Source organism: Centroberyx affinis, unplaced genomic scaffold, assembly GCF_046629955.1.
Source record: "Centroberyx affinis isolate AG114_WGS23_722 - 3 ecotype Tasmania unplaced genomic scaffold, CSIRO-AGI_Caff_v1 ptg000818l_1, whole genome shotgun sequence".
NCBI classification, from domain to species: domain Eukaryota; kingdom Metazoa; phylum Chordata; class Actinopteri; order Beryciformes; family Berycidae; genus Centroberyx; species Centroberyx affinis.
Window position 1 is genome coordinate 70,193 of NW_027279420.1, and position 25,601 is coordinate 95,793.

The 25,601-nt window shown below is 43.7% G+C and overlaps 2 protein-coding genes across 6 annotated transcripts in view; one reads left to right on the forward strand and one right to left on the reverse strand.

Moving 5' to 3' along the window:
• asap1b (ArfGAP with SH3 domain, ankyrin repeat and PH domain 1b) overlaps nucleotides 1-13,261 on the forward strand; it is a 48,680-nt gene extending 35,419 nt beyond the window's left edge. For 2 of the 4 annotated variants that reach the window (XM_071520659.1, XM_071520658.1), the window contains 13 exons: nucleotides 1,819-1,952; nucleotides 2,263-2,354; nucleotides 2,490-2,676; nucleotides 4,224-4,309; nucleotides 5,338-5,453; nucleotides 5,548-5,615; nucleotides 6,053-6,160; nucleotides 7,179-7,407; nucleotides 10,241-10,319; nucleotides 10,540-10,604; nucleotides 10,701-11,236; nucleotides 11,562-11,684; nucleotides 11,872-13,261. In XM_071520659.1, coding sequence (XP_071376760.1) covers nucleotides 1,819-1,952; nucleotides 2,263-2,354; nucleotides 2,490-2,676; nucleotides 4,224-4,309; nucleotides 5,338-5,453; nucleotides 5,548-5,615; nucleotides 6,053-6,160; nucleotides 7,179-7,407; nucleotides 10,241-10,319; nucleotides 10,540-10,604; nucleotides 10,701-11,236; nucleotides 11,562-11,684; nucleotides 11,872-11,946 — 1,898 coding nt within the window. In that variant the 3' untranslated portion in view covers nucleotides 11,947-13,261. Of the gene's footprint in view, nucleotides 1-1,818; nucleotides 1,953-2,262; nucleotides 2,355-2,489; nucleotides 2,677-4,223; nucleotides 4,310-5,337; nucleotides 5,454-5,547; nucleotides 5,616-6,052; nucleotides 6,161-7,178; nucleotides 7,408-9,536; nucleotides 9,699-10,240; nucleotides 10,320-10,539; nucleotides 10,605-10,700; nucleotides 11,237-11,561; nucleotides 11,685-11,871 lie in introns of all 4 variants that reach the window. The other 2 variants (XM_071520656.1, XM_071520657.1) reach the window with 2 other exon arrangements.
• Nucleotides 13,262-13,927: 666 nt separating this feature from the next.
• On the reverse strand, nucleotides 13,928-22,745 carry eef1a1l3 (eukaryotic translation elongation factor 1 alpha 1, like 3). Of its 2 annotated transcripts, none has more exons than XM_071520661.1 (7): nucleotides 22,680-22,745; nucleotides 15,726-15,905; nucleotides 15,316-15,612; nucleotides 15,089-15,239; nucleotides 14,574-14,830; nucleotides 14,250-14,484; nucleotides 13,928-14,132 (listed from the first exon to the last, which is right to left on the reverse strand). In XM_071520661.1, exons 1-7 carry the CDS (start codon nucleotides 22,710-22,712, stop codon nucleotides 14,023-14,025), a joined length of 1,263 nt encoding a protein of 420 aa, XP_071376762.1. In that variant the 5' UTR covers nucleotides 22,713-22,745; the 3' UTR covers nucleotides 13,928-14,022. The 2 variants fall into 2 exon arrangements, with proteins under 2 accessions (XP_071376762.1, XP_071376761.1); XM_071520660.1 differs by lacking the exon at nucleotides 22,680-22,745 and adding an exon at nucleotides 15,983-16,126.
• Between the last annotated feature and the right edge of the window lie 2,856 nt (nucleotides 22,746-25,601).

Genomic DNA, 25,601 nt, shown 5'->3' on the forward strand with positions numbered 1-25,601 from the left:
GGTTGCGTTGTTAGCATTCAGGACACAGCCCGATCCTGATCCTCCCCCACATAAGGAAAGCAAAGACTCAGCACCCTCTGACACCGCGCACACACACACACACACACACACACACACACATACACACACACTCTCCTCTGTCATCACAAACACACACAGAAGCAGCACACCGACGGGAGTACTTTTGCTCTGAGGAAGAAAAAAAAAAAACAGCCCTACGCTTAGAGAAACAACATCATTACATCACATTGTTACATAATTCACACACGCTGCTCCGCCGACCCCTGCAAGCTGCTGAGTTAATTTGACATGTCGATACTCTTGTCGCCGTGTCCGTACGCATAATATCAGAGTATTAACACATGTTACAGATGTAGGTTATCGCCAAACTGGATTCCTGTCTGACTCCATTTTAGGATGAATAGCTGTTTCCCGTTTCCGACACACGGTAGATTTGAGGCATTGCAGAGGAGTCGACATCCATTTTCTTATAGCATCTATAGATGTGGCTCTCTCTTCCCAAACCAGCATGATGATGAAGTTCATGGTTGAAAGGTCATTGGCTCTTTTCTTCTCTCTGGCCGTAGGAGGAGGAGGAGGAGGAGGAGGAGGAGGAGGATGGCTCGATCTCATGTGATATTCTCCCAGGCTCTTCCTCTATAACAGTGGTTCTCAACATTTTTGGCTTGCGATCCCTTAAAACGAAGCGATGCCTACTTGCGACCCCCAGCACAGGCTGCATATGCAGAGTGGTGAAGAGTTCAACCAAAGAACTCATCTGATTAATTATCAGAGGAGGCCTAGGAGCTTTAAACTATTCAGTATTTCACAAGAAAAAAGCAAAAATTTGAGAAAAAAGCCTAAAATCATCATCAAAATTATCCCACGAACCTCTGGGTGGTCCCGATCCCCATGTTGAGAACCACTGCTCTGTAAGTCTCAGCTTAGCATTAAGCCGCTATAGAGGTCACTGTGCATTCTCTCATCATGCTCAACATGCTCTTTGTGACCTATCACCATCTTACATCTGTTCACTGTGGAGTGGATGTATGTTTGTTTGTGTGTGTGTGTGTGTGTGTGTGTGTGTGTGTGTGTGTGCCTGCTTGCCTGCTGTATGGGTGTGTGCATGACTCATTGGTTTTGGGCTGCCTCTGCCGATGTTTCCAGCGGCCTCAGACTGGTGTTGTCTCGTCAGATCCGGACTGAGCCGCAGATCTCTTCTCCTCGCGGTGCCGCTGATCTCACATCAGCCCCGGCCGCCGACACCGCCGAGCGATACATTGGGCTTCCTTAAATCTCCCAGCTTGCATCACAACAGCGGCTGTGGTGTGGGTCAATCGCTGCGGTTTAGAGGGTGGTGCGCGAAGCCGCCACATGGCTCTGCTACATCAGAGCATGCTCCTCCTGCGTTTTGCTTGACAGGAGGTTACGCAATGGTCTCTCTCTATCTCTCTCTCCCCCGCAGTATGATGTGCCTGTGGTCACAGTCCTGTGCCCACCACGGTCCTCTAGTGGTGCATAATGTCTGGTGCTTGTATTTCCATTGTTGTCTGCAACAGAAATATAAAATCATTACATGGCTTTTGCTTTGAATAAGCAACCGCTTGATTTTAGTGCAGCTTTAAGCAAAAATGCCTGATATTCAATTTAGGCATACACCTGAGGCAGATCATTTATTTACAATAGTTTTATTGGACCTGAACCAGCTCTCCCCTCACAGTCAGCAGATGGATTTGGCAGTAAAAATATAGATTGTGGCTCTGCAGCATGATGTACGCGTCCCTAACCTGCATTTTGTCATATTGTTTGTGTTTATAGACCCTAAGTGGCTGTCCACCAACCTGGGTATCCTGACCTGCATCGAGTGCTCTGGCATCCACAGGGAGATGGGCGTCCACATCTCCCGCATCCAGTCCATGGAGCTAGACAAGCTTGGAACCTCTGAACTCTTGGTGAGTCATTTTGAAAGCTAAACTAAGAAATGCTCCACAAAGTGAATGAATTATTTTTCGAGGCAGTAGTCCACGCCCCTCACTATTTTCATCTCTAGTGAAACATTAGGAATGATGAAAGGGATGTGGACCAGTGGAAACACAGGAAAGGAAAGAAGGGATCTGGCAGAATTTGATCCCTAAGGCAGCAGAGATGCATATGCTCCCAGAAACCACTATACTCATCAATCTCTGAGCACATGTGAATGCTGTTCTACTTGTCAACATTATTGTGATCTTATGCTGACTTTTCCCTCTGTTTTTTCCCCAGCTGGCCAAGAACGTAGGGAACAGTAGTTTCAATGAGATCATGGAGGGGAACCTCCCTTCCCCTTCACCAAAGCCCACTCCCTCTAGTGACATGTAAGTGCTCTCTCAGGAAAAACAGCTTTCTGCACATTGTTTTCATATAGCATGAACTGACTCATTCTTTTTCACTTAAAGCTCATTCCAGTATACACACTTTCAAAAACCATGCCCATGTTATTTTGCCCACAGGACAGCAAGGAAGGAGTTTATCAACGCTAAGTATGTGGACCACAAGTTTGCGAGGAAGACTTGCACATCAGCGGCAGCTAAAATGATCGAGCTGTGTGAGGCGGTCCAGTCCAGGGATCTGCTGGCTCTCATCCAGGTCTATGCAGAGGGGGTGGAGCTTATGGAGCCCCTCCCAGAGGCTGGGCCGGTGAGTCTGACCTCTGAGGCATAGATAGAGTAAACATAGAGATTAAAAAAAAATGCAAACTGGGGACGTCTTGGTGGCTCAGTTGGCGAAGGTGCATACCTTGTAACCATGACGTTCTAGATTTGTATCTGGCCTGAAACCATGTCATCCCCCCATCTCTCTCCTATCGTTCCTGTCCTGCTTTATTAACTGTCCAATAAAACACAAGTGCAATATTAGCAACCTTTAAAAAACAATTTAGTAGACCCCCTCTATATACTGTCTATAGTCAAGTTTACTTATAGAAGCCACCAAGACTGTAACAAGGTGCTTTACAAAAGAACACAAATATGGATAAAAACATGGATAATATCAGTAAGATATAGAAAAATACATCACATATTCCCAAGAAATGGCGGCCATAACCTCCTCATGCCTTTTTATCTCACCCCATCATTTCATATCCTGTCTCTGCCACCTGTTTCCATAAGGGCGGTGCTGTTAGGGCCAAGACTAGTAAACTCAAACCAGAGCTCGACACACATTGCTGCACTGGTTCTTCCTCATTTGAGGTTTGATCGTAGACAGGGAACCAGTGGTGATACATTACTGCCAGTTGGTATTTTGGTGGGTAGAAATGGGTGTAATGGTTGGAAAAATTGAGTCATCATCCTGGTAATTTCACCAGTAGGTGGTGATGTGCACTGCCAGAACCCCGAGCATATTGTGGTGTTCATCTCACTTGATTCCATATTTACTCAGATGGCAGCATCTGTGCCGACTCGGGTCATCTCTCTAATTTTTTTATTCCATGGTTCAGCCTGTTTTTCCCTTTGTTCCCTTGCCTTTCCCCCCACTGGTTTCGGCATAAATGAAAGTTAAGTAACAAGCTGTAGACGGTGAAGATACTGTACTGTAAACATCATGGGTGATTAGACTTAATCTGACATAAATGGGTCAAGGTTTTATAACACAGGCATACTTCTCTAATGAAAAATTAAGGGTGTAATGTGCAGCGGCAGGATAGAGAGGATGTCGCCCGGTGACAGAGGGAGCTGCTGCTGCCTGCGCTATGAAGTCTGACTCACCGATATCCGATCTGCTCCTGTCAGTGCATCTGAATGGCTGCTTTCTGCAGGCAGCAGCGACACCCCCACCCTCCAACCCCGAGACACAGACAACATGACAGGAATGCATGACTAAATAGACCCCATCCTCTCCTCTTGAACGGATCCTGGTGCTGAGTGTGCCAGGAAATTTACACATATTCCTTATTCCCGCCTTCATCTTTTCCATATATTTCACGTTTCATATCCGTCCTCATTGTTCCGTGTGAAGAACTAACATCTGGATCCAGTTTTGAAACACCGATTCAGACGAAGTCGCCGAAATAGTCTCCCTAAATCAGAGAATTGTCAGCATCACGCCTGTAGAAATATTATTTTTAGGAGCCATTTTGTTTACTGCAGCTTGTTTAAATGCTGAAAGAGAGAGAGGGAGAGAATACAGAATGGATGCTGCCCAGATTGTCTCACCATGTCTTTGCTGTGTTTGATGGCCCCCTGCAGGAAGTTGGGGAGACGGCATTGCACTACTCTGTACGCACTGCTGACCAGACCTCGCTGCACTTGGTGGACTTCCTTGTGCAGAACAGGTAAAATTTTAACAGAGTCGTTTGTACTGGAATGGTAGAATACTCTTGTCCTAGACTGTGCTTGGGGAAATGGCATTGGCTTTCCCTGCAACCGAAATAGCTATGAAAATCGCATTAAACACCCAGTGGTTTACAACGTTATCATGTGGTAAATTATATTGTTTAGTGGAAAACATGTACCAAATTTGATCTAGTTGCCTGCTGTGAGTGTTTCTCTTCTGTGCACCACTGTATGATAACGCAGAGGAAGAGCAGAGGAGAGCTCAGCGCTGCACAGCTCAAGCTTAGATTCCCACAAGGCAAACAGAAATGGGTCAAGCACTTGTTCTCTGCCTTAATTTATTCCTCTCTTTTCAATTGTTTACTCACCACTGCTCCGACTGCACACAGCTCCATGGAAGTGGAACCTTCTCATTAATTAATAGCTGCGCTCATACAATGTCATGCTTACTCTTCATTATTTCAAGGCATTTCTTTGCCCGTCCGGGAACTGCAGAAGATCTAAACGGGATTATTTACCTGCTGTTAACATTTTAGTGTGAAGTGTGTTTTGCACCGTAATTGAAGGCGGCTATTAGGAGGTCAGCTTATTTCTCAAAGCACTGTGCTGAGTTATTGTATTTTATTTATTATTTATGTTTTTAAATGGACCCCTAATATGTGTTCCCATGTAGCCCATTTTTCTGTTCTTATGATTATAACATTATTAACTAATTTCTACAATCATTGCTACAAGCATTTCACCTTATTTGCTTCACTGTTGATATGATAGCTCACTTCAGACTGGTAAAAAAAAGGCAGATCTTGTGTTTAAAAATGGTCGGCCGCAACCTTTTGCTCAGCAGTCGTGTTAAATCAAGGCAGCCTGGGTAATGATACATCACATTAACCTGAGGCCGCAGGACTGTGGAAAATGCCCTCGAGCTTGCAACCCATGTCCTGACTATATGTGTGTGTGTGTGCGTGTGTGTGTGTGTGTGTGTGTGTGTGTGTGTGCGCGTACATGTGGGCTTGTGTGTTTTCCACAGCGGTAACCTGGATAAGCAGACGGAGTGGGGGAACACCGCCCTGCATTACTGCAGCATGTACGAGAAGCATGAGTGCCTCAAGCTTCTGCTGAGGGGCAAGCCGGCTACTGACATCAGTGAGTCACATGCTGTATATAGGTTCATGCTCTCGTTAATGTCAGCTCAATGTACGTGTCAGACTCTAACGGTTGATCATCCCCGCTCCCTCAGCCAATCAGAATGGAGAGACGGCACTGGATGTTGCCAGGCGACTGAGGAACATTCAGTGCGAGGAGGCAGTAAGTATTTCCCACCGGCAGAAAAGCAGGCTCACCCAACTGTAGCTTTGGACATCAGAATAGATTTTAGTGGCCAATAAAGATTGCTGGTTCAACCCTTGACTTGGTAAATTAAATACAATGCAGTGTAGTAGTGTACACTGTGGCAGATCAGATTTAAGGCAGATTAGATGGAACACTAGATGGCAGTCAAAGGTCTGTGTCTAGCCTCAGGCTTCAGTGACAACAGAGTGGAAGTAATTGTTGATTCACATTTACTATAAATGCTAATATGAGAGCAGAGTGTGCATTCACAAAAGCAATCTTCAATGTAATGTAAATTTGTGATATTTAATGTATCATATAGTTTTGGAAGGGGATTGTAGCTAGTTTGCTGTTGCTAGGCGTGTGTAACTGATTTGTGTGTGTGTGTGTGTGTGTGTGTGTGTGCGTGACAGCTTGTGCAGGCTGCAGAGGGGAAATTCAACCCCCACATCCATGTGGAGTATGAGTGGAGCCTTAGACTGGAGGAGATGGACGAGAGTGATGACGACCTAGATGACAAGGTTGGAACAGAGCATCAGATTTGCTTATTTTAACTGGAACCCATTCAAATCTAAATTAATCCCATACCATGCTATTTAAAATTCTAATGCAAATTACTCATGATTCAGTTTCGATCCAGTGGTGATCCTCTGTTGTTTGATGGTGTTTTTCTTACTCCCATGGATAACTGGCCAAACAAAGATATTTCCAGCATAGCTAAAATGGAGTTTGATCCAGAACATTTTACAACTATCTACAACATCAGTGGTAAAAGGGCATGAGCAATCTATTGTAGAAGAGGCAGAAATACTATTGTCATTCTTCATGACAGTAGCCTCAATAAACCATAATGCAATGCAGCCACAAAACATGTTGCGTTTGGGGCATGACTGTTCCAACGTTAAGTCAAGTCAAGTTATATAGCCCTTCATCACATTTATGCCTCAAAGGGCTTTACAGAGAACAAGCCTACCTCGATCTAACTAGTCAACAATCAATCACCAAACAAAATGATGCAATACAGTATACAGCAAAATTCGAATAGGGATCCTCCACCAGGACCGCTGAGTGTGTAATATGTGCCGAGACAAAGTAATAAAATGTCACAAACTGGTTGGCTAGCCAGCTACAATACATTTATACACCCATATGCCCACCTTGCAACAAGCAACAAGTTCAGCCTGTGCCAGGTTGTCAAAAGTCATTCTGGGAAATGTAGGAAATCACTAACTGGAGTAGAAGTGGGTACACCAAAAAATAAGTACATTGCAATACTTCATCACAAGATAACTGCTGTAACCCAGAGAACATCACACACTGATCTAATAGTATAAGACTATGCAAGGGTGGATTTTTTCCTAACACTGCCAGGGTTAGGGGTTTAATTCCCGCTGGAGCCAATCATTCTAAACAAAAACAAAAACGTATGCATCGATGGTATTGTAAGGCGCTCTGGATAAAAGCGTCCCCCAAACTGCACATCTTATCCAACCCGTATCTAACCATGTACCGTCTCCCCTGTCTTACGCCCCTCTCCAGCCCAGTCCCATCAAGAAGGACCGCTCCCCCAGGCCTCAAAGCTTCTGCCACTCCTCCAGCCTCTCCCCCCATGACAAGCTGTCCCTGCCGGGCTTCATCAGCCACAGGGACAAGCAGCAGCGCCTGTCCTACAGCGCCTTCACCAACCAGATGTACAGCGCCTCCACCGACCTCACCTCCTCCCCCGTGGCCGACGGACCCCCGCTGCCACCCAGGAACCAGGGCAAAGGTCAGACTTGACAACCCCATGCTTTAGGGCCCGCGTTCATATCCAGACAACACCCGCACTATTATCAGTCTCCAGCCTGTAACCATGACAGTCACTGAATTCAGTATGAGATAATGCTCAGTTAATCTCTCTTTTGCAAATGTCAGCCCGTAATGCAAATAGTGTTAAGTTTGTTTGCTTTACTGTGTATGAGGGAAGATAGACAGTGAAACTGTACTGTGTCATAAATGTCTGTTAATGTTTGATCGTATCCAGGACAGGAATAGATGCAGAACAATGTGTTGTAATCAGTTTTCTGGAAAGAATTTCTTCCTTTCTGTAAATCTGTCAGTCAATCCAATGCATGCACACACACTCACACTCACACACACACACCCTGCAGTGGAATGTAATTTGTCAACACACAGATCAGCGGGCGGGAAGCAGGTGTCATTAAGATTGCTTACACAAAGAAGCTTCAGGAAAAAAGATGGCTGCAGGAGAAGGGCAGGATGAGGTTGGCCAGGCTTGGTCAAGCATGTGAAAGGGAAATTGGATACACAGGCAGACAGTAGTCATTATGTAAAGGCCCATCACACTTCTCCATCATTAGCCTTGACACTTTATACAAACAGTGTACTGTTGGCTTGCCTGTGTCTGCAGTATTATAATTAAAAAATAACGTTCCTCCCTCTGAGTAGGGGTTTAAACACTAACATTCACAAGTTGTATACTCTGCATAAAAACAGTGCATTGTTGAAAACGCCACGTTGTAGAAGCTTACACTGCAAATATATCCATCTTAACAAGTCATTTAATCCATTACTTTTACTTTTAAGTTAAAATCTATGTTTTCTTAAAACAAGAGAATCTGCCAGTAGGGTGAAGTAATTTCACCTGTTTTCAATGTGAATCAACTTGTTTCAAGAATTGTCTTGAATTAAGTCACTTTCTTGATACTAGAGTGAGCTGCGTTATTCTGCTTTGTTTTGAGATATTGACACTTGTTTCTAGAAAATACCGGAAACAAGTGAAATAGCATTGGAAACAAGTGGAGTTTTTCCACTTGTTTTATATAAAATAAGATTGTAAGACTGAATAAGAGACTAACAGACACACATGGACCTTGTTTTCCAGGCAGAATAACATGCTAACTCCTAACATGCAGCGCTCTCTCTCTGTGGGTGCTGGAGAGCCTTGCCCCCCCCAAGGCTAGCTTTGTGCCTTTTCTCCTCTTTTGCTTTGCTTGCCACTGATAAGATTTCATCTTGTTATTTTATAGTGTGTGGGAGCCGCTCTTTTAAGACTGACATAGATTCTCTCCCACACTCCTCATCTCGCTCTTTCTTTCTCTTTTTTTTCCTCTATTCTTTCAGCTCCACACTTGGCATTCCTTGGCTCTCACTCGCACTACGCCACACTGGCTGGCACTCGACCATACATCAGTGAATATCCTGTTTTTACGTTCTCCCCCTTACTCGGCTGTGTGCCCATATACAGTTATCCCTCAGTTGTTCCTTCCCTTTACTGCTCAGTCTGGCAGGGTGGTGGCGTTTTTAACTGAATAATGTGACCGTGTAGGCTAGCTGGTTAATTATTTCACGCCTACATGCATTTTTATCACATTAAAATCAAGAGCCACCATCGCTGAGCTGTAAAGTTTTATCACAGCTGACTCCTCTCTGGCTGAGCTCTCTATTAGCTGCTTTCACTCTACTTTACTCTCGATCATTAGCAACCTCCGATAAGTGCTTTGGACTGCAGACGACCAATAGACACAGGCAGACTCAGAAACAAACTGATCCATCTTGAAAAGACACACCCAGAAAGGTGCACACACACCCATAATCATAGTGTCCCTTTTCATTTTTGTATTCCCGTCCAATTCCTGCGTAATATCTGTGCCCGCCGGTATGCTTTTTTATATGTATTTTACGTGCATTGATTTTGTCCTAACATGTCTCATATTTTGTCCTGCAAATCTCTTGAACCTCTTCCTGACAGCAAGACAGTACCTTCTCCATTTCTTTTACCTCTTCCCCTCCTTCCCCATCCTTCTTTACCCTCCTGTGGGTATTTGAGGGTAGCAGAATGATCGGCACCCATCGTGCTCCCCGTCACCTCATGTGTTTTATGTATCACTCCTCCAGCTGCTCCCTCATCCGGCCCTCCCTCTACACTCACCCCCGGAGGCAGCTCCACCCTGTCCAAGAAGAGGCCTCCGCCCCCCCCTCCTGGACACAAACGCACCCTGTCTGACCCACCCAGCCCGCTCTCTCACAGTCCACACAGTAAAGGGGGCATGACTGGGGGTGAGACGCAAGCACACATACAGTAGGGCTGGTTTCACGCGGGCGTGGATTAAGCCTGCTTCTAGACTAGCATGATTCTCCAATGCATGAGGAGTATGTTGACAGTTCTGCATTGGAAAAATCATGTTGTTAAAGTCTGGTCGATCTATACTGGACAGAAAACTTAGCTGAAATTTGGAGACAGATGCAGAGAAATCAAACACATCTTGGTCATTTTAGAATTTATTTGGCAATCCTGTGTCCAGCTATGTGGTTTTTACTGTTATTACACTTGTTATCATTTGTCCTCTCTGTTTTTTTCTGTATTTTGTGTCACACTCAACGACTCAATTAATCACGGATACTTTATTGCACAACAACCTCAGCTTTCAGCCATACAGGCTTATGGAAAGCTCAGCCAGAAAACTCCCCCTCCATTATGTTTTTTTGGACCATCATAGCAAGTTTATTTATTTCTACATTTATATTAAATCAATGTATTGGTTAGTGCTCTGTGTTGGTGGTGAATAATCTGTTTATCGTCATCAATGTCAATATTTCAGGAAGTGACTCCACCCCTCCTCCCATCAGCAAGATGTCTCCTGTATCTAACAAGTTTGAAGGCATTCCACAGCAGCAAAGGTACCGCCAAACAGTGAACTTTGAAGGCTAATCTGTCTGAAAGTTATTGTATCACTCTGAAGTGGTTTCATGTCAAAATGTCAAAATGAGAGCAAATGTTTCGAATTTATCTTTTGTGACCATTTTTCTTTATAGTAAAAGTATTCCAGCTGATGATTAGGGACAAGCTGTTTGTTTGCTTTTGTTTTTGCTTTAACTTCATGTGAACATCTGTTCTCAGCACTACTTCAAGCAACACAAAGTCTACACTTGGTCCAAGGGTTCTTCCCAAACTACCTCAGAAAGGTACACATATTACCACCTTTTTCTCTGCACCTAGATTTCATTCTAATGTATATTGCTGTATCAAAGTGAAGTAACTGTACGCTGCTCTTCCTCTAGTGGCATTGCGGAAGATTGACACTATACACCACCCATCCATGGATAAGCCCAGCCTTCCTCCAGAGGTCTTCCAGAAGTCTCCACCGGGATCTGAGACGCCCCAGAAGGCTCCCCTGCCGGAGAGGCCTCAGCTGGGGGATCTGCCCCCCAAGCCTCAGCCGTCTGACCTGCCGCCGAAACCCGGAGAACTTCCTCCCAAGCCCCAGCTGTCTGACCTCCCTCCTAAACCTCAGCTGGGCGACCTGCCGCCCAAACCGCAGCTCAAAGACCTCCCGCCCAAGCCTCATCTCGCAGACATTCCCCCCAAGCCTGGAACAGCTGAGTCCGGTCCCAGGCCACCTCCCGCAGAGCCCGCTCCAAAGCCTCAGCCTCAGCCTCAGCCTCAGCCTCAGCCTCAGCCTCAGCCTCAAGACTCGCCCTCGCCCAATCAGCAGCCGGATGTGGCGACCCCCTCCCAGCAGCCTGGCGAGGACACCAATGGGAGCCCAGCTGGAAGTGCAGAGACACCTGTGCCACTCCCTAGGAAGATCAACACGGTACACACATCCTCGAATTAGGACTTTTCATTTACCTTTTATGTGACTTTGATAGTATATCACCTTGCTTTCCTGGCCTGGACCCATAGTTACAAAGCCTTTCAAAGTATGTGTACGGATCCCACTGATCACTTCACATTCAGTATGATCTTGAAAGATGAACTGACCCTAGATCAGCACTCCTACTCTGAGATGCTTGATAACTACCAGCCCAAGTCTCTCTTGAAATAAACATTTTGAATCTCAGTGGGACGACTAGGTTAAATGAAAGTTAAATGAAAGTCTGTGATAACTAAGATAAGAGTTTTGTTGTGTGTATGTCCAGGGGAAGAGCAAAGCCCGCCGGGTGAAGACGATCTACGACTGCCAGGCTGACAACGATGACGAACTGACATTTGTAGAAGGAGAGGTGATCATAGTTACAGGAGAAGAAGACCAGGAGTGGTGGGTGAGTGCAGCTTTATTACTACGTTCTACACGTCCATCTTTTCAGATCCAGCGGTCCCCCTCGGTCCTCATACCTAACTGAATGCCAAACAGTCTGAATGGCACAAAAAGAGAGGAAAAACACTGAACACTGAATGCCATAGTATTCTCCTTTCCTTATGCGTTTTCTTTACCCCTTTTCCTTCCAGATCGGGCACATTGAAGGGCACCCAGAGAGAAAAGGGGTGTTCCCCATGTCTTTTGTGCACATCCTGAGTGACTGACAGCCAGAAAGACTTGCACTAAGCCTCTCCCTCCGTCGAGGGGTCTTGTAAATAGCTACCATAACACCCTCTGTCACAAGACAAGTGTTCTGAAGAAAAACAACGAAGAAACCCAAGAAGGCTCATCTTAGCCATGGATGCCACATCCATGCTGTACAAAGAATGTGTGTATTCCTCCTCTACCAGTATTATCTTAACCCTATAGCACGGCTGTGACGAAGCCACTCTCAAAACCCTTAGCACTTACCTTAAAGTCTATGTTTATGCTGTTACTGTGTATATATGTATGTAAATATATATATTTGTGTGTGAGTGTATATACATGTTTTATTGTACAAAACATGTACAAGTAACATTGCTCTCTACCTGTCAAATAAGCATCAGGGCAGTGGAGTTTGAATTTTATCTGTATTAATTTTACTGGCCCTCAAGTAATTATCAGCTTATATTTCTGGAAAAGGACAAATAGGAAATGGAATGTGAAATAGGTCATGTCACTATTTGTGTCTTGCATCCCTGTTTACCACCATAATTGACTGAAGAGGCAGAAGAGTCTCCCACTGATCTTCCCGAGATGAAAAAGAAACTCATTAAATGTACTCCTTGTTCTTGCTTGCTTTGTGTGTACACGTATTATGGTTGTTTTACAGTATAGAAACCTGCTGCTACTGTGTGGTGGAATATCAAAGCCTGTGGTTCACTGTAGGTCACTAACTTACTCCTTGTTACACTGTTCACTTTCTGTATGCTCTGTGTGTGAACTAAACGTCATCTCCACAGTCCTTTGACCTTTCTGTGCATGGTGTAACAATGACTGGAATTGAGCGGAGTGCTGCGTTCAAGACGCTCACCTCAGGGTTTGAAGAGCCACTATTAGGCAGGACTACAAAAAGGTATCCTGTTTTTAAAAAGCCACTATTATTCACATGTAGGGGAAAGCTCAAGAAAGAGGACATCTTAGCAATAACTTGAATGATTTTCTGACAGCCTAGAAACATCTCACAATGTACAACGACCTGTGTTCACAACTCTGAACTGTCTTGTTTCACATAATGGGTTTATGCAACTCATGCGCTTGAAATTTGATTTTAAGTTAAGATTCAGTGTCATGCTACAGTCATGTAATTTCAGTCCATGTTGCTGGAGTCAGTAAAAATTACAAGTTTGCCTGTTAACCAGGATTGTCTTTAAAATGCAGGGTGGACTTGGTAAAAACTATGGAGAGCCAATGTAATTTCACCCAATCTTCACTCCTCACTGACTGCAGTTCTTCCCATGTAAAAGGAACAAACCCATCAACCCATTGTATCATTAAAAGTGCTGTACTTAAAAAAACCTTGATCCTGTTCTTTTATACTTTATAGCCATTATTGCAATGTGGACCAATTCTTTTGGTGCCTCCCCTCAGAAGTTTACATCTCTGCTTTTGGCCTCTGAATGATGCATAGTCCTGTACATTTGCAGACCAGCAGCAGCCATTTCATCAGCAGGGATGGGCTATTACACAGAGGGAGGACCAACTATGCATTCAAATGAGGCAGTGTTTGCTAGTCATTACATTTACCTCCCATATAGCTGTTAAGTGAAAAGCCATCTCTAAGATTGTGTACTTTCAGTAGTCAAGGAAGCCTTACATTCAGTTTCATGCATGAAGTTTCAATTGGTTTTGAAAGTGTTTTCTAAGCCTAAGGGTCATGCAAGAGTGAACCTATAGGCCATGTAAACCTTACTTAAGAAACTACACAAATATGAGTTAAGGTTTTCACACAACACTTCGACTCATTTGGGAGATTATCACCACTATGACCATTCAACATTTTACTTGCAAGAAGCAGCCACATGACAAAGGTTACTCTCAAACAATTTTATTTTGGTAGCGTCACAATTTTCCATTTGAACTAAAATGCCATCCAGTTTACAGGTCCTTTAGGATTCAAAACACAAAGTTAACAGGAAAATCACTTCTCTGTAAGACAACATAAATACTTTTGTGTTGCAACACAAAATTATACCATGAAAAAAATTAAACATTCAGCTCAAGCTGGCATACCAGAATACTGGTAAACAAAAAGCAGCTTATTTACACACTTGGGCTTTATGTGGAAGCTTTGATCCTTGGTCTTTCTCCACTGACTTGATGACTCCCACAGCAACTGTCTGCTTCAGGTCTCTTGCCGCAAACCGACCTGTGGAACAAGAAGTCAAGAAAACAGTTTGTATTTCTGAGTACTGTCATTATGATTAAACATGGGTTAAACTGTCTTACATGGAAGAAAGATTACAAACAAATTATGATATCGTACCTAAGGGAGGGTATGTGAAGAAGCTCTCCACACACAGGGGCTTGTTGGGGACCAGTTTGACTGTAGCAGCGTCTCCAGACACCAGTATCTGCGGCAGGTCCTCCAGTTTCTTCCCTGTGCGGCGGTCAAGCTTCTCCCTCAGCTCAGCAAAGCGGCATGTCACATGGGTAGTGTGGCAGTCCAGGACAGGAGAGTAGCCGGCCTTGATCTTCCCTGGATGGTTCAGAATGATCACCTGTAGACAGAAAAACAATCTTATCAATACAGGGCAGAACTGGCATCCGGGAGCGTCTCATACCGAGTTGAGGCCTGGATTGAACCAACCTGAGCCACAAAGCTGTTGACATCGGAGGGAGGGTCCTGCTGGGCGTTACCAGCCACATCCCCGCGGCGCAGGTTCTTCACGGACACGTTCTTGATGTTGAAGCCAACATTGTGTCCTGGCAGCGCCGTCTGCAGCCCCTGGTGGTGCATCTCAATGGACTTCACCTCAGCAGTGAGTTTAGCAGGCGAGAACATCAGGGTCATGCCCGGTTTTAGGATGCCCGTTTCAATCTTGCCCACCGGAACAGTTCCGACTCCTGTGTGGTTGAACAAAGCACATTAGGATCTTATAGTTACCTCCAATAATTAGAATATACAGTAGCCATTACTTAAATATAGTTTTAACAAGCATTGCAACTCCTCATCCCTCTGCTGCACACCGGAACCTTGTTTTGACTGACCCGAGCTAAATCGAGTTTTCACACAGATTTGGAAACTGAAGGGTTAGTGAAGATGATTCAAGGGGAACTTAGGCAAGGGGCTGATGAAATTAAACTTTGTGCAACATGGCTGACCTCCGATTTTGTAGACATCCTGCAGAGGCAAGCGAAGGGGCTTGTTGATGGTGCGCACTGGAGGATGAATCGAGTCCAGCACTTCTAGAAGAGTTCTCCCACTTGCACTCCCCTCCTTCCGTTTGACTTTCCAGCCTTGGAACCAGGACATCTGTGGAGACACTACCTCAGTCAGGATATTGTACACAAGAGGTGGCTCATTTTAAACCTAAAGAAACATTTTCTACCTTCTGAGTTGCAGTGATCATGTTCTCCCCGGTCCAGCCAGAAATGGGGACGTAGGGCACAGCTGTGGGGTCATAGCCAATCTTCTTGAGGAACATGCCGACGCTTCGCACCACTTCATCGTAACGCTTCTGGCTGTAGGGCGGTTCAGTCAGATCCATCTTGTTCACACAGACTATGATTTGCTTTACACCGAGAGTGTAAGCCAGTAAGGCATGCTCCCTGGTCTGGCCGCTTCTTGAGACACCAGCCTCAAACTCTCCTTTAGCTGCAGAGACCACCAGCAGGGCAACATCAGCCTGCAATGACATACATGATGTAGTGGAGGGGCTTCAGTTAAAATATTAAACATGAGCTACTTTCTAGGCACACAGACAGTAAAGCGGAAGGCAAACTTTCATGTACTGCTTACCTGTGACGTCCCGGTGATCATGTTTTTGATGAAGTCACGATGGCCCGGAGCATCAATTATAGTGATTGTGAATTTCTGCGTGTTAAATTTCAGCAGCGATATATCAATGGTGATCCCTCGCTCCCGCTCTGCTTTCAGCTTGTCCAACACCCAGGCATATTTGAAGGAAGTCTTGCCCATCTGTAGAGCAGAAAAACAAAAGACTCAAGATTGGGTTAACATTTTGCATTCATTAGTTTTAAGTTTCCCTTACTCACCTGGGCTGCAGCTTTCTCAAACTTCTCAATTCTTCTTTGATCAATGCCACCACATTTGTAGACAAGGTGGCCTGTGGTGGTCGACTTGCCACTGTCAACATGGCCAATTATCACCACATTAATGTGAGTCTTCTCTTTTGCCATTTTCAGCAGTGGGTTTGATAGTCACACACAGTAACTGTCTAACTGTCAGCTTCTGGAATGGAACAACTATGTTCAGTTTTCAGCTTCTCCTAAGAAAGGGGTTTCAGTGGTGCTTACAGAGCGACTTTATAGGCTAGAGATGGCCACACCTGACACATAATTGAAGACAGGTGCAGTGCTTAATTGAACCTAATTGATGGCTGTCTCTTGTATTGTGCAGGCAGAGGTTTGCTGACAATCACTGAAAATCTCTCAAAAGAAAACAAGAAAAGTAGTCTGCACATCAAGAGGAAAAAAAAGCTGAAAAACACCAGTGTGCAACAACAATCAGTTACAATCGGTTGTCTTTTAAAGCCTAGCACTAACAATGGATCAGCTACTGATCTCCAATCACAACCAGGTGTCTAATTTGGAGATGGCAGTCCTTGAGTCAGCCTTCATAAACTGGCTGTCTGATCTATATTAGAAATTAGGATTGGCCACAAAGAATAAAAGGAAAACAACAAACAGGCAATAAACATATCTTCCATTTTAGAAATAAAATATAAATAGAACAACCCATTGCTGACTATAAGTATTGCCTATGCCTATGAAACGGAAAGAAAATGTTAGACATCAGCTTTCAACTCTCAACATAAATGTATCTGTGGTGCACCAAGCTGAAAACATCAGTAATCAATCTGGAGTAAAACAGAAATATAGAACTACTTTTAGTAATTCCACTGGTTTAGTTAATATAGTTGAGACAGGAGACAAATCAACTTCCTCACTGAGGTGAGACACAGCGTTTAATGTAAAGATCTAATATGCCTCTCGCTTAACTTTTACTAAACTGGTGTGATGTAGATGAAACTCATAGAGTCTTTACATTCCACAAAATGGCGAGCAGCAGGAGAAGTGATATCTTGGCATCTAATAGCGTTTTTTGTTTTGTGAAATGCTTATCCTCATTCGATAAGACGTCTTACCTACAGATATTTTTGAGCATGAGCAGTGCAGCATATAGATTACATTCTTAGTGTGACTTAATCTCCAACTTTTTTTTTAATGCAATTTTAAGTTTGTAAAACAGTTACTCTTGATTATAGTATTGCAAGCACTACAGTTCCTACAGGGAAAATACCCTTTGATGAATATCTCCTTTCTCCCTCTGACATCAGATCTTACAAGCACATTAGATACAGTTTTTAGTCCTAAAAGTGAACAGAGGTGGATCAACAAAAACTGAATTCAAAGAGGGATCTGACTAAATGTGCCAGTATTTATTCACATTTTACTTAATTCACCATAAGTCAGAACACAGTTAATAGAAAAGGGTTTCTTCTGTCTTAGTCTAATCTTTCAAACATTTGGTTCCATCATGATTTTTCACTCTATTAAATGCATCCAAGAGCCAACAATCAGGATAACCATGTGTATTGGTTTGTTCATCAAACTTTCTCTATCACAAATATGTTTCAGTCTGTATAGCTGACAGGCAAACATTTCTTATGAGGCAGTGGGTGCTAACTGTCAGCTGATAGCATTTCTATAGACTGTAATACTCAATTATAAACCTTCTTTACTTGGACATCAAGAAAGTCGATGCATTGTTGACTCTTTTCCATGCTGAATGAGATAGACTGCAATCTTGAATTGATGTAAACTAAAAACTCATTAAGCAGCGTGTGAGTCCCACACCATGAAACAAACATCAGACAAATCTAGGCCAGTATTTGATGTATTTTTAAGGGGGATTATTATGGAAGTAAAATTAAAATTTGCCCATGAACAGATTATCATAGGATACAGTGGAGTCCCCATAGCACAACCTTGAGTCTGGAGATAGGATCTTGAGAGAAAATATTATCAATCTGGGCACTGTAGTTGATCCAACCACAGTTTTTGGTAAAATAAAGCATCCTGTAACATTAGTTTAACCTTTTCCATATAGGTGTCAGTATCTAGAACCACAATACCACCTATCTTGGTCAGCTTCATGAAAAGTAATTGTCTAGTCATTTTCTAATTCATGCAATGCTCTCCTTTGTTCTTTTGTCATATGTTGCTTTCTCTGGGGTTTTTTCATCAGTCTTCCTCATTTCTATATCTATGTCATTTTCGAGAAGTCTACAAAAAGTATTTACCGAAGCATTGGTAGTTGTAGGCACAAAAGTACTGTTAGGTTTTGTCTTAGGAACATTTCTGACACTCCAAGGAAGGACACTTAATGAATGAATGAACGAATGAATGAAAATGGCCAATTCATTTCACTGAATAGCCACACTGGAAACTAAGGATATGGCTCCTGCCCAGCCATCTCTGGTCGAGGTGAATGCCTGCAAACAACCCTCTTTCTGGACAACCATATGTGCCATGCATATCCAAGTTGTTACACTAGCCTACACTACACTACACTACACTGCACCAGCTGATGGTGAAATCAGCTGGTGTAGTGTTGAGTTGCAATAAAAACCTCTCTTGGCTCTCCACATGCCTACCATGCTGTCAGTTATGTCTATGCTATGTCTCAATGCCAGCAAAACAAATTCCTCTACATTCATAGTACTTTGCTATTTAAGTGATTCTGATAAGGAACACCACATTGTTGTAACTTAAAGTTGTTAAATAATGTTATATGTAGGGAAGTCCTCTGTTTTGGACCCCCCTCCCCCCTCCAGGGAGGTCAGAGTGCAGGGTCAGACAACGGAGCACCGCCCCTGGAGCCGGTAGGGCTTTAGTGTCTTGCTCAAGGACACTTCAGCAGAGTACATGACTGCCAGCGCAGAGCTTGAACCTGGACGTTTGGTTGAAGGACAACTCTCTCTCAACACTGGGCCACCCTGCCGGCCACTGAGTCCTAATTAAAGCTGTGGTGAGACGCATTAATAGGTCGGTCAGTAGCCTGGGAGAGCTACAGCACCCGAGCACGTTGGAAAGACACCAACGGCTCTCGACCGGGCGGGACTCGGCGTGATATCTTCAGTTGTTTCAGACGAGGAAGGTGCACTCCGCTTCGCAGGGTGCAATAAATCGAACTCCCCCTCCTGTTTAACGGACAATGACGCTCAATAACTAACCCGGAAATAGCAACAGCAAATCGCTTTTTCTTTGAGCTCCTTCAGCTAGCGTGGTGTATTAGACGTCGACTCCCCTGTTTCTCTACGAGCATCAAGGTAAGGAAATTTACCAGTTTATTCGCCTCAACCGTCCTCCCAACTGGTCGCCTCTACTTTCCACCAGTTGCCATTCAATCGCACTTGTTTTGGAGCGCCGATTTCGCTCCTCAGAGATAAAATAGATGATGAATCAAAAACGTGTCCGGCGAAATCAAAATCATGTAACGCCAAGTTGGTTAACAATGTAGTATGAATGGTAAAAAAATAAATAAATCTTGGTATGTATGATAGCAGACGAGTTACATCCTTGGTTTGCCGTTAACTTCCCCTTTTCAGAATAACAGCAGATTCTTTAAGGCTAGGCTACGCAGCTAGCTAGGTTTTTGACCAGAGGCAGTGAATGTTTCATGCTTGAGCCATGTTACTAACACCAGGTTATCAGCTGTGTTTGTCCTCTATGCTAACTGGCCAGATAATGTATATTGTTTTAAACTGACTGAATGGCTTGGATTATATGACTGCGTGCTTATAGGTAAGGATCATTCAGGATATGCATACTAAATGATGCAGCAGTCTGCATTAACAGAAATACTAACAGCTGACATGGCTGAAACTAGTTTGTCTTATCCTACTTGTAATTGATGATGGTCCTTCACCTTGTCATTTTAATCACTGCTTAAAGGATTAGACTAGTGGTTTCCAAAGTGTGGTCCAGGGAACCCCAAGGGTCCTTGAAGGGCTTCCAGAGAGTCCCTCAGTAATGTGAGGAAAAGCGTAATGTCACTATTACTTCATTTGAAGATAGGATATTGAGTGGATGTTGTATGCATGACTGTTCCTATAACAGTTTTGATTTCACTTAAAAACAGTTGTCTTTACAACCATTCACAACTACACCATGACACAGAAAGCTACATTATTTTCTCTGCATCACATCAAGCCCAGTCTTTGCAGGTCCTGAAAGTGGAAGTGAGATGTCCAGGAAGCCAGATCTGATGTGTGTGCGTGTGCGTGTGTGTGTGTGTGTGTGTTAGGCGAGTGCAACTTAGCTGTGGTTGTGATGCAATGTAGAAGTTAAATTTGTCTCTCGGGTCTCACGCTCTCTGCTAATGCAAATTAGACCTATTCTGCCTTCCTCACGCTAACAGATGCAGACTGAGAAATAAACGCTCGGCAGAAGAGTGTTTAGGTTAGTGTATAACTCCGCAATCATCCCAATTTGGCTGATGTTTTAACTCCAACACATACTGACCCCATACTACCTTTGAGGTGGTAAGAGGTAATTTCAGTGCCTGTCAGCCAGGGTTTGGAGACACATTCATTAGTTCAGAGAGGTGTGCTGTGGCTGGCCCATTAAATTACCTTTGCCTCCTTGTGTCACCTAAGAATAAACAAGCTTTGCCAGCGTGTCTCTTATAAGGGGGGAAACATGTCAGTGCTCTCCCACAGGAACAAATGCTTCCATTAAAGGTATGCAGCACTTTGTTGTGTCAATCAACCTGGATCTGTTGCAACTGCAAGTCAGTGGAAAATGGCCTCAGTCCTTCCCGGAGCAACCGATTCTGATGGATCTTCAGCTATGTAGTGTTGCTTTTTTGCCAAAGGAAGTTGCAAAGTGACATTTTTTTTACTTCCACATTATTTTAATTAAATTGCCCTCCTATAATCTGTCTTCATGATGAGGCTTCTTAGATTTACTACTGAAAAAAGGAAGTATAGCCTTCCACTGTATGTTGAGACCTTTTCTTCAATAGATGGAGACAAACTGCTTTACTCATACCACAAGTGACTTTCCTGAGTAAGCTATGACAAATAAGTGTCCTTTGCCATGATTGTAGGACTATGTTAGTGGTTGTGTCACAGCCCATAGCCGTTTTTTAGTGCTGTTAGCAGATGGGATAACTTTTGAAGCACTTTAAAGGTTCAATTCTCTCATTGCCTTTGTTCAGTTAGTCTATTTCTAATTTAATCACTGCTGGATGCACAGTTACAGCAAGGGTTGCAAAAGTGAGAGAAAGACTACTTGCTGCAAGAAAGCAAAATCTACTTCAGAGCGCTGCAGGGGTTCAAGAAATAGCCTATAGGAGCTTCCCCTGCTCACAGCCTGGGTCTGTGAAATAAGCATGAAAGCCCCTCAAGTGAAAATACAGCTCATTTGACATAATGTATTCTCTCACAAATCCCACTCTACTACCATGTTATAGGCCAGCATGTTCATTTTCAGATTACTTTTTCTTAGAAATTGAACAGAGATTGGATGTTGTTCACTGTAGCAGCACTGTCACACTAACAGGAAACTGTTGGAGACCTACAGATTAGGCAGTGATTTTGATTTTTTTTTTTTCATACTTTACGTGTTATTATCAAGGCATGACACTGACAGTCATACAGCTCTTGACTCCCAATCATTTTCATGTCAGTGGCCCTCAAACAGATACACAAATTTTATCCACTAGGCCCCATAGATTCCCAGTGAATAAAATGTTGTCCCGGAGACCCCCAACTGAGAAGATTATTGTTGTTAGATATGACTTGCAGAAGTAAATCACTGTTTAGGCTATATTATAGGTGGGGAAATAACAGTGGGGAGAGAGATGCTTACAAAATAGCCATTTATATATATTGTGCTAACTTAAAGCGGGTGAAATATAGCAATAATGAAATTAAACTATCATTTTGCTTACTGTGGCCCATTCAAGGACCCGGACCCCACTTTGGGACCCGCCTGTAACTAGACTAGAGCCTTGAACACGCCCAGTCGGAGCAGCTAGAAAATGTATGGGCTTTAGGGTCAGGTTACCTCCTCTGGTCTGTATTCACGGTATATACGGTTATGACTTTAATCTGCTGCTGACAGTTATTCATCATTCCGTCTTTCCGCCGCCATGTGTCTCCGGGATTTTCACACGTGCTGAAGTTTTTACACAGTAAGTCATGTCGTTGTTGTCCAGTCACTGTTATAACACGTTTACTTTTTACACCGCTGTGTTTTACCGTAGTATTGTGACAGTTACGGTTCAGCCAACACGTGTTTCAGACTATCATTTACTGTATGCTAGTTTTCTACGCGTAGACTGTGGTAGTTTTCTAAGTTATCGTATTTTTTTTTTTTAAGTTCTCCGTGTAATGACACCTCAGACATGCTGCGTGGTAAATTACGAAATGACTGCATGTGCCTGAAGGTGTCTGTGGAAAAAGCCAAATCTGTGTGTATGATAGACTCATTTCAGCCCGAGCCTTCGTGATTGTTTGTTTGTTTTTGTTTTTTGTGAGCGCTCATAGGTTGAATTTCTCCTCCTTTACCGGACCAGGACCGCTGCTGTATAACTAGGCTGCCACACCACCACCCAAGCTTTCTTTTGATTTCCCTTCCAGCCAAATTAAGTGTGTTGGTCGGTACTGATCTAATCCACATGCTTGTACAATCATCAGTCGGCTCATTGTGGCTCACCAACCTGCATGTCGTAGGTGCAGCTCTGTGAGTCCATGCAGAAAAGAGATGTGTCGACTCCATAGTCCTTTCTGTGTTATTTGCATTAACTTCCTTTAACTGGTTTTGGCCTATTCAGCATTATGTTGTTGCACCATTATCATGTTACCACTCTTGACATGGCTTCATCCAGAGGAGTTAGTGGCTTCTGGATCATTCCACTTCTACAGCTCTGTCTCTGTTGGTGTTTTTAATATGCTTGTAAAGGCACTTGGCTTGTGATTTTGAAGAAATGTGAGCTCACTATCTACACAAGTGGCATACTTTGTTTAGTTGGACATTGTGCCATCTGCCAAGTAATGCAGAAATCAGAGTTTGTCATGGACTTGAGTCATTTTTCAGTGCAGAGGCTAATCTCACTCCCCTCTTGGCTACAGCGAATTCTCCCTCTTCCATCTGCATTGCATGTCTGTTCTTGCCCATAAGCAGATCTTAGTAGAAATGATGACACACTTGAGTCACCTGGTAGGAGAGGCTACCTGGGCTCAGCTTCAGATTTGGCTTGTTTCTACACACTGCTGAATTATCTGCTGAATCTTTTTTTTTTTTTACGACCGCACGTATTCACGCTCCTGTGTTCACAAAACCGAGAGAGCGTAGATGTTGTTTGATCCTCCGTTCAGTCCACACACAGATTTATTGAAGAGGTTGTTGTCTAACACATGCTGGCTGCTGTAGTGTAAAACAAGCAAAGGAGGCTGCTCTTGAGCCGTGGAGGTCCTCGTTGTGGTGGTGTGTGTTTGTAGCCTTTGGTGGGGGTGTTAGTTTTGATGTCTGTCTCTGATGTGCGTGAGTCAGTGTGTGTGTGCCAGTCTCTGATCTGCGGCGCTGGCTGGGCTGCTAGAATTGAGCATTCCTCTCAACTTTCTCACTTCCCTCCTGTGATGTTGCTTATCTGAGCCCTAAGCATGCATGTAATGAGACGAGGGAGCAATCTCATATTCTTTTCTCCTGTGGGCAGGCGGTCCAAAGGCCTCCTAAAGGATGCTTTCATTTATTGCTGTCGGTATGCGGTATCTAGTGAAGGCATGGAAAAATACAAAATGGCCTATGCATCGAAGCTCTCAACATAAAGCTATAAATAACTTGGCCTTTTAAGATAAAAGCTGTGACTTTGTGCATCTCCACACCTCCAACATTCACACACACGCCCTCCAGGCCCAGATTTGTGGAAGTCGGAAATTTAAAAAATTCCACTCTTCCACGCCTTTTTAAGCAGGTAACCACGTATCATCTGAAAGTCCTATTCCAAAATAGTTGTTTGGTAAAATGAGTGAAAGTGGCTGGGAGGTATTTTGGGATGTACCAGCCACTGTGGCCAGTAGACGAAAAAGGAGTTTCTTTCCTACACTGGCTGGCAGTGATAATGATATATATTTTTTATCATGGTATGTTAATCCCGGCATGATATCCTTGTGTGGCCGCCTACATGTCAGTGGACAGCATAGTGCAGGGATGCTGCCACAGATGGCAAATCAGCAGGGTAGAAATTCAGTTTTTGCATGACACTGTTGCTGTGCTGCCCCCGCACTAAACCTCCATCCTTACCTACTGTTGAAACTGTCATATAAACCTGAGGTGGAATTTTGTTCCACTTTTTACTCCGACTGTTTGGGGTTCTGATACAGGTCTGGAATATCTAGAAATATATGGAAAATTTATCTTTATTACTTCCAGGTTTTGAAAGATTTGGGAATTGCACAATATGGAAAAGTACAGAAATTGTTGGGAAAAGTATGTTCAGCCCCAATACATGACATACATATTTTACGCAACTGTAGACCCATTGTCATTTCACATATTGAGAGATAAAGTTAGAGTGATATGGCACAGTTATTTTGCCCAGCCATTATCAGTTTGTTTTGTATTGAACCCTGACCAAAATTATTATATCCAGCCAAGAAGTTTTGTAAAAAGCCTGGAAATCTCTGGGGGAAAAAAAGTCAGTATGTCAGGGTTTGGTTACATGATTAGGGTTGATTTTAATTGCCGGGCGTGATGGTAGGCTAAATCTTTTCTGAATGCAGCTGACACGGATGGCCCAGAGCCCTCAACATGGCACCTCATTTGTTTTGACATTTTAGTTCGAGCATCACCAGTCCGTGTAGGCTACTGTAACTGATCTGCCAGAGTTTTCTTAATGAAATGATTTTGCAGGGAGGCTGTGCTATGCCCCACAGGCTTGGGTATCTACCACACACACACACACACACACACACACACGCACACACACACGCACACACACACACACGCGCACACACACACGCACACACACACGCACACACACAGCCAGTTTTCCACAGTCAATATTCCTCCTCAGCCCTGAGCTCTCACTCACCAATAGACAAAGTGAAATTCAAGTTGTCATGGCAACCTGAGTTTTAATGGAAGTTTTATTCAGCAGTGTTGAAACCAATACCGCCATGGCTGATTTGTATCCGTGTGCTTCGTCTCTGTCCCTACTGGTCATCCCCCCCCCCAACCTTTTGTGAGATGCAAGTCCACATGAAAGAATCTCTCCTTGTGTTTAATGGTAAAGTGATTTGCCGCTCCTTCTCCATCAGCATTAGGTCAAGGCCAGGTGATTCACCTCCTGTAGAGCCTACAAGCTTTTATTGTCCATGTGCATGACAGAGGGACGCACTGTAGGAGGCCCATGCATAGATCCTATTGATTACCTCAGTGGCCTGGTCCATAGTGAACACATGTTTAGCCTTCTCTAGCACACACAGGCTGCAGCAGGCCTACACATGTTGGCCCACATATTGACCCCTTAATGTGGTGGAGTAAATTAAAACCAAACAAATACATTTGTTAGATGTTGGCCTATTGATCTTACAAACTGAGCATAGGTTATAATTTCTCTTTGCTACCCTGAACTATTTCT